The following is a 15918-nucleotide window of genomic DNA, read 5'->3' as shown; positions in this document are numbered from 1 at the left end:
CCTAAGTATAGTACGGCAGCACTTTGGGATCCACTTGTTTAACCACAGCTGCCAAATTCAAGTAAGTGCCCTCTCTTTGACATCTGCTGCAGCACGTAAACAGTTCTGTGCAAAGATTTCTTCTTTTTCCCCCTCATCCTCAGCCACACGGAGAATGCGAACAGCCGAGAACACAACAGCGGGTGACACAGATGAATCAGAAAATGGAAGTCCTACCCAGCTATAAAAGAGGTCCTACTTTGTTTAAAAAGACAATTTGGCAAAACATTTCATTTATATGGACAAGACGGAAAAGTAAGTGAGCACATAACATTTGTGAAAGATACACACAGCCACTGTGGTGCTTAACCCCTCCTCCCCCCGTATCTAAAATTCAAGACATTTTAATGTTCATTGAAGGTCGAAGTCCCGGGCAGGGGAGATGATAATAAAGCTGAATACTACTCTCCCAAGTAATAAACCAGGACAGTTTTCCAATTTACAAACACTCCCCCTTCTTTTGTCAGCTCCAATCCACTTCAGCATCTTATCTTTAATTAAAATTAACTCACATGGTGTGTGGGGAGAACCACCATCTCACCGTATTTACATCTACCTCACTTTGGCTGAGGGCCTCACTGAGGCACTCGGGTGCTACTGTAAGACAAATAGGACTGTCTTCTCAAGTAGGGTTTGGAAAACGGCACAACTAATATTGCATCTGATACTACAAACACGCCAAAACAAATTCCACACATACACACATTACAAAACAACCTCTACAAACTGTTACAAAAGCTTCACTGATCATCAGTCCAAACTCCAAGACGGATTTGTTAGTCACTAAGACCAAAAAAACTGAGAAATAGAAATGAAACAAACATTTAACTTACATATCATTACATTTTGTAGAAAAAAAAAAAAAGTGTTAAGATATTATTAATTTATGAATACATAGAAAAATTCAAACCCCCTAACGTTTGCGGTACCCCCTTATACTAAGCCTGTTTGTAGTTTCTTTTCCATCAGTGCCAAGTAATTAATCCCAGATGTCAATGCTGAGATGGCTAACCAAGACATCTCAGGCTGAACAGAGCAACCTCTATTTTTCCTGTGAAGACACAGCCAGTGGCAGTGGCCAGCCACCACCTGGTACAGATTAACCAGACTCATTAAAAAAACCAAGCCCCCCCGCCCTTCCAGGGCAGAGAGCCCCGAGATGCCTCACTTAAACCCCAGGACTCAGATGGCTGCTCCCAGCAGAGCAACACTTCAGAATGCAACGTGGCCATCTCTTTTTGTCACCTACAGCGTTACACTGCCCACCCCTGTACAGTACAGGGCTAGCTTCTTCCCACTGCCAGCTTTGACTGCATTCAGTGCGTGTCACTTGTTACCCATGATAGAAAGTTTTTGTTCTTCTTGTTCCTTGTGTGGGTTTTTTTTTTTAATAAATAATGGAAGTCTACAACATGCTTTTTCAGGTACATGATTGCTGATGATTATACAACAAGGGGTCTGTAAACCAGACTGGCCTCTGAGGAATTGAGACGGTTGCGTTCAAAGAGCAGCACCTTGCGTTGAGCACAGCGAAGGCGGAGGAGAAGCCCTGCTGCAGCACGAAGCTCCCGCCTGCTGCAGCGGGGAAGCATCAGCATGAAGAATCTATAAGTCTTTGGCGAAGTTTTTTATCTTCTCTCGGACTCACGCTGCCACTTGCATCATGGTCTGTCAAAACTAAAGAGAAAGGAAACCTTTAGAAGTGAAAAGGCCATCAAACCGCTCGACATACTCTCATTTACAAAGGAGCTGCCACCAAGACAGTGGTGCAAGGCTGGCTGTCCCGTGCCGTGCCGGAGCTGCGGAGCAGCCCCCAGCCGCCCCCGCACAGCCCGGATGCGGCACCCAGAGGCAGGACGCCCTGCAGCCTCTCCTGCCCTTACGGTCCAGAGTCAGCACCTACCACCGGTTTGTCAACACAGTTACTAATTAAGACATGACGATGCCACCAGTGACAGAAGCCACAGGCAAAGCTTTGCTGACGGGTGGTGAAGTCTCCAGCTGCACCCTGGCAGGAGAGGGCTGCACCAGACAGAGCTGGTCATGAAACGGCAGCTTCTTTCTGCAATGCATTTTAAACATCAGATTCTTCTGCTCTGGAGGAAAACAAGTCTTTGAAGTGTTTTTGTGTGATGAAAACAGTCTCAAAAGTTCCTCTTTCAGATAAAAATGAGGCAGATTTTCTATTAGCTCTTCAAGCTCCTTGAGCAGAGACCGCCACCTTGGGCTCTTAAATTCTCCTACCAAACGCCACCCATCTGTCATTTCAAAAAGGGACACATTTAAGAAGAAAACTCTTTTCTGTCAGAATTACTCCAAACTGCTGTACTTGAGCTGGCTGCCGAAGTGCTGCTTGTAGTTTGAAAAGAATTCTGCTTGCTATTGTATAAATTGACTTCTCCAAATCTCAGCCTGCTTGACCAAAGTACAGAGAAACAATTACCCTCTGGGTGCTGCTGCTTCTTTTTTATTAAGCACAGGATACAGCTTTCTGAAGAGAAAGTAGATTTAATTTTTTCCTGCCTTTGAAACAGTTCTTTAACTCGCCCTCAGCATTGTGCTCGCCTACTCAGGTCAGCTGCTAAACGTTTTAAAGCATCTTCACTTCCATGACTGAAGGACTTTGTGAAGAGGCAGCCCACAGAATCTGAACGACTTTATTCAGGCGATGTAGGCATGCTGCTTCGGTGGGGACAGCTACCACAGCAGCCATGCTCACATCAAATGGAAAGAAAGCTTTTCCATCCCTTTATGCCTGTCCCTGGATATTTGGCTTCTCTTCCCTAGTTCTGCACTTGAGGACGAAAGTGGAATCACATTTAAGATTTACCATACTTTTTAGCACAGAATCTAAGACTACATTTCATAGAACAGCGATTGCTCAGAGCTGATCATATCTGCGAGCTGGTGGGAATATTCCAAGAACAATTGCACCAATCCCGATTGACTCAAATCGTTTGGGCCAAAATCACTTTACAGTCAATCTTCCTTTCTCTCTGTGTAAGAAGGAAGAGGAGCATGTTCACTGGCCCCAGTCCCACTTCCCTTCTTTTGTCATTTTCTGTTCCTCTGCCAGTGGCATTTCTGAGTATCAGACTTATTTTTACATTAATCTAAGATTTCTGCAAAAGCCTGAATGAAAAGCAGAAGCAGCAGTTAACTACTCTTCTGAGCTAATTTCTGAAAAACAAATTTCCTGAAATGACCAGTTTCTCACTGGACCTCCTTCAAGCACAATGTACTGTAGAACTGCTCTAGTGCTCTCCTGCCATGCAGGTGGTCTTCACAAGTCCAAGTTCAGGCAGCTGAAGCCTCTTACTGCTAGAGCAGAGATGTCAGCAAAGGACCACCAACTTAACAGAGACTTCAGCGTCAACCTGTGCCACTGACTTGCAGCACCAAAGTCTTGTGGCACACCTGAAGTCACAGCAGTTATACTGCAGACAGAATAGCAAGGTCTAAGCAGGTCCATTTTCTTGTAGAATATATTAAAATGTTTTTTGTAGGAATGTACACCTAGATGAAACCTGCTTTGTTTTGCATGAATGAAGTTTTGGCTTAATGGATTCCTTATGTCTTTGTACCAGCAGCTTTGGATGTGGGTTTGGGTTTTTTTTTTTTGATTTTTCTTTTTGAAGAAAGAGCAGGTCACCTTACCTTGTAGCTCTGTTGCATTTTTTTCCAACTCTTCTGTAGTGGTTTCTTCAGGCTTCTCCAACACAGCTGTCCCTGGCTTCCCATCCACGGTATCTGGCTTAATAGTACCAAGGTTTACCAAAAGTTGCATGACATCAAACTTCTCAGAAACTGCGATGTTCTCCAGCACTTTGAGGCATTTAAATGATTTAAGTTCACTCACGTTTTCCTCAAGGAAGAGGAGGTAAAGGCTTAAGTCATCAAAAGACTTTGACTTGAGTTTCAGAACATCGAAAGTTGGCAGGATTTCATACACCTTGAGAATACCTGAATTCCACCTCCATGGAACAAACATTGCATACACTACCAGCGGCATCACTAGAAGATACACCAGCAGGTTAATATAGCTGAGTACCTTGAAGACACCAACAGCAATAAGCTTGCACTGAATCACTTCTGGAACAGTTGTGTCATTCTTTAAGATCCCAGTTTTGATAGTGCAGAGAAACTCATCACTCAAAGAGGAGAGGCTAATGTAGTAGCCCAGGTAGAGGCATGCAATGAAAATAATTACTAGAGTGAGTAAACGGCAGATAATGTATTTAATTATTAGGCATTTGGAATTCTTCTTCGTCTTCAGGTACTGCTCCACAATTGGGTATTTAAAGTGGCTTTCAGATATTTCCCACAAACTGAAAGAGAGAGAGAAAAAAAAGAAAAAAACCAAATCACACAGATTAGCTGCTGCAGCACTCGCCTACCTCAAATTCCAAAGAAACCTATTGTTCTAAAATAGACACAAGATTGGGTTTGCTCTTACTGGGGTAAATCAAGGGTAGTTTTATTGAAGCCAATGAAAAAACAACAGAATAACAGATAAATTAATATTGATGCTCTAACACAGAAAAGCCACCTAAGAGACAGAAGAGCTCAAACATTGGAAAATGGGAAAAAAGGACTGCAGCAAAAAAATATTTTTGTTCTTTTCCAATACAAAACAGGTATAATAAACAAATCCACGAGGAAAAGCAGACTTCCCAAGCATTTGTTCAGTAACAGCATGCTGGAAGGCTTTTTACTTGTCAAGACCTAACTTCACATTTTCAAGAAGAGATGTAAGTCCCCACTGCATTGCTTGTGCTGCCACATGCAAGGAGAAACAGTTACACTGGCCTAGCATGAAGCAGAAACTCGATCTGGTTAGAACAGTGCACCAATTTGATCAGAGACAAGGCTTTTGCTTTTGCTGGTTTTGGTGTTTGGGTTTTATTGGGTTTTTTTCTTTAAACAGAAGCTTTGCAGACCTAGATCTGAAAGGACAGGAGATGGCAAGTAACAGACTTTCAAGACCAGGTTGGATGGGGCTCTGAGCAACCTGATCTAGTTAGCGGTGTCCCTGCTCACTGCAGGGGGGTTGGGCTAGATGACCTCTAGGGGTCCCTTCCAACCCAAAACATTCTATGATTCTATGATTCTATGATTCGACTTTGCTCACAATGTGCAAGTGACTGTGAAAAAACATTCTATGATTCTATGATTCTATGACTTTGCTCACAATGTGCAAGTGACTGTGAAGAACATTGAGAACCGAGGACTGCAGCCATCCTCATTTTCTTACACTGTGGTGGGTATAACTGATTAGCACCTACTACAGCTAAAGAAATCAGGACATCTCAGATAATTAGTAATCTGAAGAGCTTATCAGATGTTTTCTTTGAAAAAATAAAGTTCTAAGTTCCAGCTCCAAGCGCCTACAGTGATGATTTCAGATTGTCTTCTTTTTTTTTACCAAGTTGAAAAGTGTGTCAGGTCACTGTTCAAACCTTTGCAATAAATTTCTAAGAGAGTGCAGGTGTCACATCTGTTAAGAGCTTAAGGCAAAGAGCAAAGAAAGCCAAGGCCCAGCATCTTACCTCTGTGTCAAGTTCTCATTAACAGCTGGAACCAAGTCAGAAGGGTCCCTGGGGTCTCCACTGCGGATGCTATTAGCAGCTTTGATTGCCCTGTTATAGGCTTTGTCAAGTTCTTCCATAATAAATTTCAGGTCTGAAGAAAGGTGAGGTGCTGCAGTGAAGCGCCAGAACAAACATGGTAGATACAGCAGGATAGCGACCAGCAGAAGGATGTATGGGAAGAACTGAAGGGAGAAAAAATTCAGGTTAGGTCTACCTGTATATAAAATGTCAGCCAGTCATGATAATTCCCTATGAGCCTATTAAATTCCCTATAATTTTATTTAAATGCTTTTAGTAAAACCAACTTCTGTGGTTATTGGGGATATGCAGGGAAGCAAATTCTCTTTTCAGACAGCTTCAGTAACCTTGCTACTGCTTAGAGGTTTGGAAAAAAAAAAAAAAAAAAGGCAGAATAAAGTTACTGTGATCCCAGTAACATTTTCATTGCATATTCAGAACTGCACTGCTGGAGCTGAAATTGAGAGAGGCAGCATTAACCTGGGGAACAACAAATAGCAAAGGCAACCAAAGCAGCTCTCAGAGAGGCTGACTGGAAGAAGAGGATACTGTCACATAACTCCCCCTCCCAAATGTGTCACCACTGTTCATAGCAACTGAAATGCTCCAAACACCGGCAAAATCTCCCCTGCTCTCCATTAGCTGTCAGGAGGTTAATGAATAGACCGTTTTTAGTGCTGCATCTGCCTGAAACACACCTCTGTTCAGAGTGCTTCACATACAGAGAATGTAAAGGAGGTAACTATGGTCGTAATATTTAAAGGTATTTAAATAGTTTTAGATAACTCCTAAATGGAAACCAACACATGGCATCCAAATGGTCTGGTGTTAATGCAGCGCTGAGGAGTCAGTCCTTACACAGTCCCTAGTGCTTAGGGAAAGGGCTGAAGCAGGTACAAAACACAACGACTTCAAGTCTTTCCATCTTTCTTCTAGTCACAACAAGTAGGAGTTCTTCACCGTGAGATTTAACCTCTAATTCCCTCTAGCTGCTGGAAAGAAGGCATTTTCTATCTCCTGTGACATTATATTCAAGGTATACGTTCATACCTAACATGACATGATGCAAGATCTAGTCAGACAAGCAATTAGTTAACAAAATGTACTGCAAATTTGGCTAATCTCTCGTTCATTGCATTCAGTGTTTGATAGTAAACACACTTGCCTCAAATCCAGCATCAGTTCCTATGGAATTTTAAATTAGTTGTGGTGAACAGATTTGAAACAGCTTTAAGGCATCTTAAACGTTACAGCCACGCACGCATGCACATTCATTGAAAAAGCCAGTGGAGAATTTTAGAGGGAACCTGGACTGAAGTCATTAATCAGTGCAAGTGGAACAGCTCCACTTACATGTGTATATTTAACAAGATGAGAATCTGGACCTAATGTTAACATATTAACTTGTGTTTGCATTAATCAAGAGAGATTAAAGTTTTACATGCACAAAATAAATAATTTGATGTTATTGAACATTTTATTCAGGAAAGTTGCTTCTAATATCGCCTGCCATTAAAGCAAAATCCTATGTTATTATTAATACTAGGAATGCATATGACATATCAGCACATAAATAAACCTGACTTCTTAAAGGCACTGCATTAGCAACTGGAGACCATAATACAAACCATCGTTCTGGATGTGCACGTTCTCTACATAGGAGTCACATCAGAAATTTGTGACACGCAGTAAGACAAAGCCATGAAAAGCACTAAATAGCCACAGGAAACAGAGAATGCTGAATTTAAAGGTCAGCTTTCCCTCGCAATCCTTCTTATAAATTCATACTTCAACAGTTTCTGCTCAGCAGCAACATAATTGAACTTGCCCAGAATTGCTACTTCAGTCTCTAGATAAATCTTCAAGAAAGAAAACTTCAAGAAAAGCTCACTTTTAAAACCGAAATAGAAATCCTGCAGGGATGGGATAACTGGTAACTAGGTCGTTTCAGAAACCTAGTTAGCAAAACCAAGTTCGCTGTAATTATACTGTACATCCCACTAGAGGTAGCTCTTCCTCACCAGCAAGGAATGAGCATCAACCCTGTACTGCTGTATCATAGCTGTGGCCTGTCCCCTCTCCACTGCAGGGGACCAACCTCACAGGCCAGAGGGATCCAGGGGATTCCTTCTGATCTCCTGGGATTCGACTGGAGCATCTCTCCTATGAGGAAAGGCTGAGGGAGCTGGGCTTGTTCAGCCTGAAGAAGAGAAGACCAAGAGGGGATCTCATCAACACATACAAATATCTCAAGGGTGGATGTCATGAGGACGCAGCCAGACTCTTCTCAGTGGTGCCCAGCGACAGGATAAGGGGCAATGGGCACAAACTAAAGCAGAAGAGGTTTCAGTTGAATATGAAGAAAAACTTCTTGATTTTGAGAGTGACGGAGCACTGGAACAGGCTGCCCAGGGGGGTTGTGGAGTCTCCTTCTCTAGAGATATTCAAAGCCCGCCTGGACAATGTCCTGTGCAACCTGCTCTAGGTGAGCCTGCTTTAGCATGGGGGTTGGACTAGATGATCTCCTGAGGTCCCTTCCAACCCTTGCCATTCTGTGATTCTGTGATTGCTGGGGACCACTAATCTGCCCAGTACTTGCACTGAACCTCCAGAACTCTTACCTATGCCAGCAGCCAAGACAGCTCTTGAGTATAGTGCTGCTCTTATTCCTGAACTGCTAACTGCTTTTAACCAAACTGAGCAAGCTCATTCTCTCAAAAACATGTCCTTAGTGGCTGTCATCTCCCAGCTCTGAGCTCTACTTGCTGCACCCTTGATGTGATCTTTTCCCTACCCCCAGAAGCCTGTAGAAACTGTGCAGAGCTCTGCTCTCACTACCTGCACTCCTCCCTCTTTCTAGACAGCAGAGGATCTCAGATCATCTGGGTTTTTTCCAGTTCTGTCCTTTCCAATTGAGATGTAAAGCTCTGGCGTGCCCAATGTGTTTTTGTAGACACCTCGTCAACTCAAACCCAACAGCTCAAGAATCTGCTCTTCATATTTGTCTCTGTGGACAATGCCACTGGGTCTCTCAGGTCAAAGTCCTGGATGCCTTGGTCTACCCAAAGCTTTATGGCTTCATGGCCAGGCTCTTGCAGTCCTCTGAATTCTGTATTATGTAGAAATAGAAATTATCTATCTATGAACAAAGCTTAGACTTATCTAAGCTCCTCTAAGCTGCTGCAACACCTTTTCCATAGCCCTTAACAAATGCCAGCTTGTATAAGATTGCTGCAAAGCCTGTTTGACTTCTCCTACTTCTGTGCCATACACCTCTTAGCACCCTTCCGCTGGTGCCAGGCGGGGAAAGAAACAGCAAAGAAACATCTCATTTAGTAAGGAGTGGCCAAAGCTTCTTACATTGGTTTACATCACTTAGCTTTACTACTCACTCATTTGAAATTTTACAGGCATCAGAGCATTTATGAATTCCCTTTCTGACCCTCAAAACTGGAAACACCGCCAGCAGTATCCAATTAATCCTCAAGATCTCTTTACCCTGAGGCCTACAGGACACGTGGCAAGAAGCAAGATAGTTGGCACGCTGAAGTCACAGCCCAGAACCTCCGTTGCCCCAGTCCCCATCTCATAGAATCATAGAATCATAGAATCACTTTGGTTGGAAAGGACCTTTGAGATCATAGAGTCCAACCTTTAACCTAACCTTGCCATCCCACCACTAAACCATGGCCCTAAGCACCTCATCTAGCCTTCTTTTAAATACCTCCAGAGATGGGGACTCCACCACCTCCCTGGGCAGCCCATTCCAGAACCTGACAAACCTTTTGGTGAAGAAGTTTTTCCTAAGGTCTAGCCTAAGCCTGCCCTGGCGCAACTTCAAACCATTCCGCCTCATCGTATCATCTGTTACCAGGGAGAAGAGGCCGACCCCCACCTCCCTACAGCCTCTTTTCAGGTAGTTGTAGAGGACTGAACACAGTATTCGAGGTGGGGCCTCACCAGCACCGAGTACAGGGGCACGATCACTTCCCTACTCCTGCTGGCCACACTATTCCTGATAGAAGCCAGGATGCCATTGGCCTTCTTGGCCACCTGGGCACACTGCTGGCTCATATTCAGCCGGCTGTCAACCAGTACCCTCAAGACCTTTTCTGCCAGGCAGCTTTCCAGCCACTCTTCCCCAAGCCTGTAGCGCTGCATGGGGTTGTTGTGACCCAAGTGCAGGACCTGGCACTTGGCCTTGTTGAACCTCATGCAGCTGGCCTGGGCCCATTGATCCAGCCTCTCCAGGTCTCTCTGCAGAGCCCTCCTCCCCTCGAGCAGATCAACACTACCACCCAGTTTGGTGTCGTCTGCAAACTTACTGAGGGCACACTCAATCCCCTCATCCAGGTCATTGATAAAGATATTAAACAGAACTGGCCCTAGAACTGAGCCCTGGGGAACACCGCTTGTGACTGGCCGCCAACTGGATTTAACCATTGACCACGACTCTCTGGGCTCGGCCATCCAGCCAGTTTTTAACCCAGCGAGAGTACATCCATCTAGGCCATGAACTGCCAGCTTCTCCAGGAGAATGCTATCGGAGACTGTGTCGAAGGCTTTGCTGAAGTCCAGGTATACAACATCCACAGCCTTTCCCTCATCTACCAGGCGGGTTCCTTTATCCCTCAAAAAAGACTCCATGGGCATGTGCTGCACTTGTGTAGCACACTGGCATCAGCCCTGTTGCTCTACCACAGCCCTCCTCCAATGCCACCCACCTCCCTGCCTCATTACAGACTGCTGTCTTACAAAGACCAGCCTCTGCCATCTTCCCTTGCACCTCCTCCTCTCCCCAACTCCTTCACCACTGCCTCTTCACCCAGAAGCATCACACCACCAGGGCAAAGGCACATTTGCCACACGGTCACTGGGCTTCCCCTCACCAGGCTCTCATCACTCCCAAAGCCGTAGCTTATGGCAGCATGACAAAACACGATGCAGCTCTTTCTTTTCTGAATGGTCTCAAAACCAGAGCTGCAGCGTGACCATTAGTCCAGCTCTTTTTGTTTGGAAACAAAAGCCTGTATTTGTCAGCCCTTCCGCAGCACTTGATGAACGACTCCATCCTTCTCGGATTCTGGCTTTTTTAAAAATGAAAGATACGCCTGTTCTATTCATTAACAGTAGGCTTAGATAACGAGCAAATTGTTCTGAATCATTAAAATTTAAGGTCTTGAACCAACAGGCAGAAGTGAAAATGCAAAGTCATCTGGCACGAGTCCTAGGTTTCAGAGCAACAGACTCGTATTATCCAGCTCATCTGACTACATTTTACAGTCACACATAATGACTTCCCATTTCAAGAGGACTCCATGTTATTCATATATGTATGAGCATGTGCCATACGCCTTTCTTTTATGGTTTATACATTTACTTCCAAGGCACTGAATATACAAGGAGGAAATGCTACTTTGGTCTTGGATAGTTAGTAGTATATATTACATTCAATGAGAAGTGTCACTGACTTCAAGAATTATATGATCAAAGATATGCCAGAGAAAGATATTGCCCTAAAAGTAAAACTGTTTTTTCCTTCGCTGTCTAGTTATCAAGTTCCTTCTCAACAGCAAGTTCACAACATTGGATTTAAGATGGCATGAGATTGCGTAACTGAAGAAAGGTCCTCTGAAAGCAGATTAGAACAGATACATTAGAACAAATACAATATCCTATGGTGCAAAATGCTCCTTTCTGAACTTTCTTACTGAGAGTGCATTGAGGGCTACAACTCCCTGCTTCAACCTGGATGTCCTGAGCCTTCATTTCCACCCAGCTGCAAGGAGAAAAGGACAGGCAAAGACCCAATGAGTTTGCCACACAAAAACAGAACAGCAGAGCTTCAGCTAGACTAATCCAAGCTTCTGGAAGGTACTAGGCATAGATGCTGTATTAGTATTCAGCATGAGACAGGCAAAGCTAGTAGCACATGCACCAGGGACTCAAACCAGAGTCCCCTGTATGTTTTCTGCTAAGTATTGCCAAGCTCCTGAAAATTAAAGATGATGGAAGCAGGTTCACCTGCCTTGCTTGTCCCTTAGTCTGATGGCACATTGGGTGGGACAGCAAGCTCCCAAGGAAGCAGAGCGCTAGGAAGCAAAGAGGTCAACTGCCCCTTGTTCTGTACTGCTGCAGCTCATTCCACTTGACAGACCTTTGAGCACTGCATACATTTACAGGCTATATGCTTCCTCCTCCCGAAAGCCAAGAGCACCTGATACCTGAGCAGGATATGTCTGACAACTCAACACCAGAAACCACCGAAGCCCATGTTAATCGGTATTGATAAGGCACTGAAATCCAAGCCTTATCTGAGCAGAAATCTCTGCAGAGAAGGGATTCCTGCCTCCAGGCTAAAGACATCACTGCTCTGCAACAAGTAACTGAAATGGGAACTGCAGAATTAGTGTCTCTCTGTATCTCACAGCTGTACTCCGAGAGTAACACATCCCACAAGGCAGTAAAGGCGAAAAGAGGACCAGGTCTGACACCGGCTGTTTGGCAGCCTGTGGCACAACACTCCACCAAGCCCTGCAAGACAGAAAGCATGATCTTTCTGGATAGCAAGAGCTTAGGAAACAGGGTGCCCAGGAGTGTTAGGGTGCAGAGCCCTGATTCCCCATCTCAACACAACACGTCGTTTCCAGTCTTATGTTCTACACGTGCAAAAGCAGCTATAAAGGTCATCAAAGGGCTACAAAAATGATCCGAGGGCTGGAGCACCTCTCCTATGAGGACAGGCTGAGAGAGTTGGGCTTGTTCAGTCTGGAGAAAAGGAGGCTACGGGGAGACCTGATTGCGGCCTTCCAGTACCTAAAGGGGGCCTATAGGAAAGATGGGGAACGTCTTTTTAGTAGGGCCAGCTGTGTTAGGACAAGGGGAAATGGTTTTAAACTAGAACAGGGTAGGTTCAGGCTAGAGGTAAGGAAGAAATTTTTTACAATGAGGGTGGTAAAACACTGGAACAGGATGCCCAGAGAGGTAGTGGAGGCCCCATCCCTGGAAACATTCAAGGCCAGGTTGGACGGGGCTCTGAGCAATCTGATCTAGTTAGCAGTGTCCCTGCTCACTGCAGGGGGGTTGGACTAGATGACCACTAGTGGTCCCTTCCAACCCTAAACATTCTATGATTCTATGATTCTATGATCAAAGCAAATAATTTATGCACATCAAAACGCTTACACTTCATAGATGTGTGCTGTTTTCTTACATCACTGACCATAAACAGGTTAAGCCATTTTAAAATCAATGCTAGCTACTATGAACAGAGAAGAAAAATAACCTGCACGTGTGCAGTCCAAACTGTAGAAATCTGTTTAACACACTGAACTCTTCTGAAGTCATGACCATTTATTCAAATGCCTGCTTTTGCTCCTTTTGTGAAGATTTCCTGCAGAAACTGAATGTATATTTTCCAAAACAACTCTGTTTTACCAGAATTTGTGAACATGGACATTCAGAGTGGCATGAACAATCTTCACTACATTTCAGTTTCCGATGCACACACATTGCTTTTTACTGATAAATACACATACGGTGTTAGCACTACAAATATCAGAATGAATTCCTGATATTCTCTCGACATGATTTTTTTCACCATTTATTGGGAGGCCATGGAAATAAGCTTTGAAGACATCAGTCCACTTAAGTTAATTTATAAGAAACCAGCTAACTGTTCAACCAGAATGTATGCACAGATGTAGAAGAAGTGTGTGAGTAATCTGTTTGCACAAGCACATAAGACACTAGAGTCACGGAACTGTCTTTTAAAGATGCATTAGCATTACACTCTCCTGAAGGTGAAAGGAAAAATCAGACTAATCCACAAAATAGTCTATTATATAATGTCCCCAGATTCAACTGTGCCAAGATCCAGTAAATACACAGCAAATAAGTGAAAAGGGCATTTTAAAAACTTCTTTGTAAGCTCAAATATGCTTTTACCATCCAAATAAAATATAGCTGCCAAGGGTGGTGTGACCCAAAAGGCATTTCTGAGGACCTAATCTACAGAGAGCTTGCCAAGGTCTGGATAAAGATGGCTGGCAGAAGACAAGAACCACTTAGCAACATTTAAAAAACAACAGTTTTCTAATTTTACTGCATCTTCAGTCTTATTTCCTCTGGACAAACACTATTAATGTGACTGCAAGCATTCAGACTTCTACCATACCTAACAGTGGTCAAACACTAACTTTAAGTACCATAGCACAAAGCTGCTAAGCTGCAGAGGTCTGAATTATAGCCTTGAGAAAATTCATTGGCATACAGTACTTAAAGAAGGAAGCACTGAAGTGTCTTCACTCACTTGAGATGAAAGTATTTCTCATTCAAAAATAAGGTCCTGGTGAAGTGCCTGCTTACTCAGTCCCAAATTTCTACACTGCACCGTGAAGAGCCCAAGCAAAGGCACCAGCCCCCAAACAGGCTAACGACAGCATCGACGTGTTTCCAGAAGCAAAGGTATTAAGCTCCCTCTGGATATGATCCTACTCCTGTTTGAGTTGATGGAAGATGTTTCACTGGTTTTCAGGGCAGAAACGTGAGGTTATTATCCTGCCTCCAGATCTGAGGGTGAATCTCAAACCATACATGACCTTTTTTACCCCATCTGTTACTTACTTTGTTTTGATACAGCTTAAATACTTTAAAAATTTCACTGTGCACTACAGATTTAAAAAGGTTTCACAGTGCAGTTTCCTCTTCCACAAGACTGCCCACTCACAATGGCCAAAAGCTTGTTTCTATTCCAGTTAAGGATCAAGCTAAGTTTTATCAAAGTAAGTTTTCAGATGGAGCAGTCATCTTTAGAGACGAGAAGCAATCTACCTGCACAGAGGGAGCAAATACATGGCTTTTCCATCCCACATCAGCACTGTCTGTCTCTCTTTCCCACTCATCTTTAGAAACCAGTATCTCTGTTCTGACACTTCAGATACAAGAAACCTCTTGAAGGAATTAAGCCTGAATGGAAAACCCCAGAAGAAAACAGAGACAACAGAAGAGCAAAGCCCAACCAGACTAAGTTTCATCAATGACAAAACTGAAGATGAGTCTTGTCAGAGGACTCAACCATATAAGCATTTTGTCAGCTTTTTCACTGACAAAGAGGAAATCTTAGTGTTAAACTAAGACTGTACGCAGGACATGCCATAGTCTCTTCTTTCTATTTATCTATCTGCAGATGGCTTGTTTCTTGAATTCTGCATTTGAGCACACAACTCACTTTTGCTTTCTGCTAAGGGTTATGCAGTGTGAAGAGTTATTCCAGGATCACTGGAAATTTGAAAAATCCTGCTCTCCAAGGAGAAACACCTTGGGAACCCTCTGGAAGTGCACAGACCACTACAGAGGCAGGGAACCCAGAAAGTTGCAGTACACTCCTCCTCTCCACTCCAAAACAATTTCCAAACTGATAAATTCAAGCATTGGGAGAGATCTCCCAAAGCAGAAAGGACAGCAGATAAAGGTACTCAAGCTTCGGGGATTGCCCAAAATTGAAACATACATTTTACTGATCAAAAAACCAAAAATCCCAGCGCAAAGTTGTACTCTGAAATAGGAGGGAAATGGGAAGGTTTCAGTTTTCTGTAATGCAGTCTGGTTTTGATAATCCTTCAGAGCAGCCGGATGCCTAGAACAAAAGTAGGGCAAGTTGCTGGAAGTTGGCTTCTTCACCAAAAGCTACACGGTCCTACTTCCACTCCGTACCATGATGAGCACTGTCCTAGGACATAAACCTTTGACAGCACTTTTGACAGAGCACAGGGAGTGTACCATAAGGAAATCCATCCACTTCCATCAGGAATTGGGGCCTACAACTTCAGTCCCCCAAAAGAGTAATCTAAGGCTGCCTTAAGCATTTCTTATGGAGCCTTTATCATCCCAATACAGCAAGATGCTAAGTGTGTCAGGGTATTAGACAGAACCTGAGATGCTTTGCAAATAAATGCACTGCTGCTCAGAAAGCAGAAAAAAGCCTCAAGTGTTGTCTTAAGAAAAATTGGGCCTAACGATCCCTGCTGTCCCCTGTGTACATCCCTGCCCTTGCACTGCAGAGTCAAATCTTGTCCTGGTTTCGGCTGGGATAGAGTTAATTTTCTTCATAGTAGCTAGCATAGTGCTGTGTTTTGGATTTAGTACCAGAAGAATGTTGATAACACACTGATGTTTTTAGTTGTTGCCAAGTAGTGCTCAGACTACTCAAGGACTTCTCGAGCTTCTGCTCGGCCAGGTGGTGCATAACAAGCTGGGAGTACAGCACAGC

General features: G+C 43.7%; 1 protein-coding gene across 1 annotated transcript in view; it reads right to left on the bottom strand.

The window, feature by feature from the left end:
• Positions 1-1630: 1630 nt before the first annotated feature.
• Positions 1631-15918, bottom strand: part of PANX1 (pannexin 1) — a 17407-nt gene continuing 3119 nt past the window's right edge. Inside the window, exons 3-5 of the mRNA XM_009644925.1 lie at positions 5589-5812; positions 3697-4367; positions 1631-1716 (exon numbers count right to left, since the gene is read on the bottom strand). Of these exons, the coding sequence (XP_009643220.1) occupies positions 1631-1716; positions 3697-4367; positions 5589-5812 (981 nt within the window). The remainder of the gene's footprint in view (positions 1717-3696; positions 4368-5588; positions 5813-15918) is intronic.

The sequence above is a fragment of the Egretta garzetta genome, unplaced genomic scaffold, assembly GCF_000687185.1.
Source record: "Egretta garzetta isolate BGI_Z169 unplaced genomic scaffold, ASM68718v1 scaffold58, whole genome shotgun sequence".
Lineage (NCBI taxonomy): Eukaryota > Metazoa > Chordata > Aves > Pelecaniformes > Ardeidae > Egretta > Egretta garzetta.
This window is presented reverse-complemented; position numbering and strand designations above follow the sequence as displayed.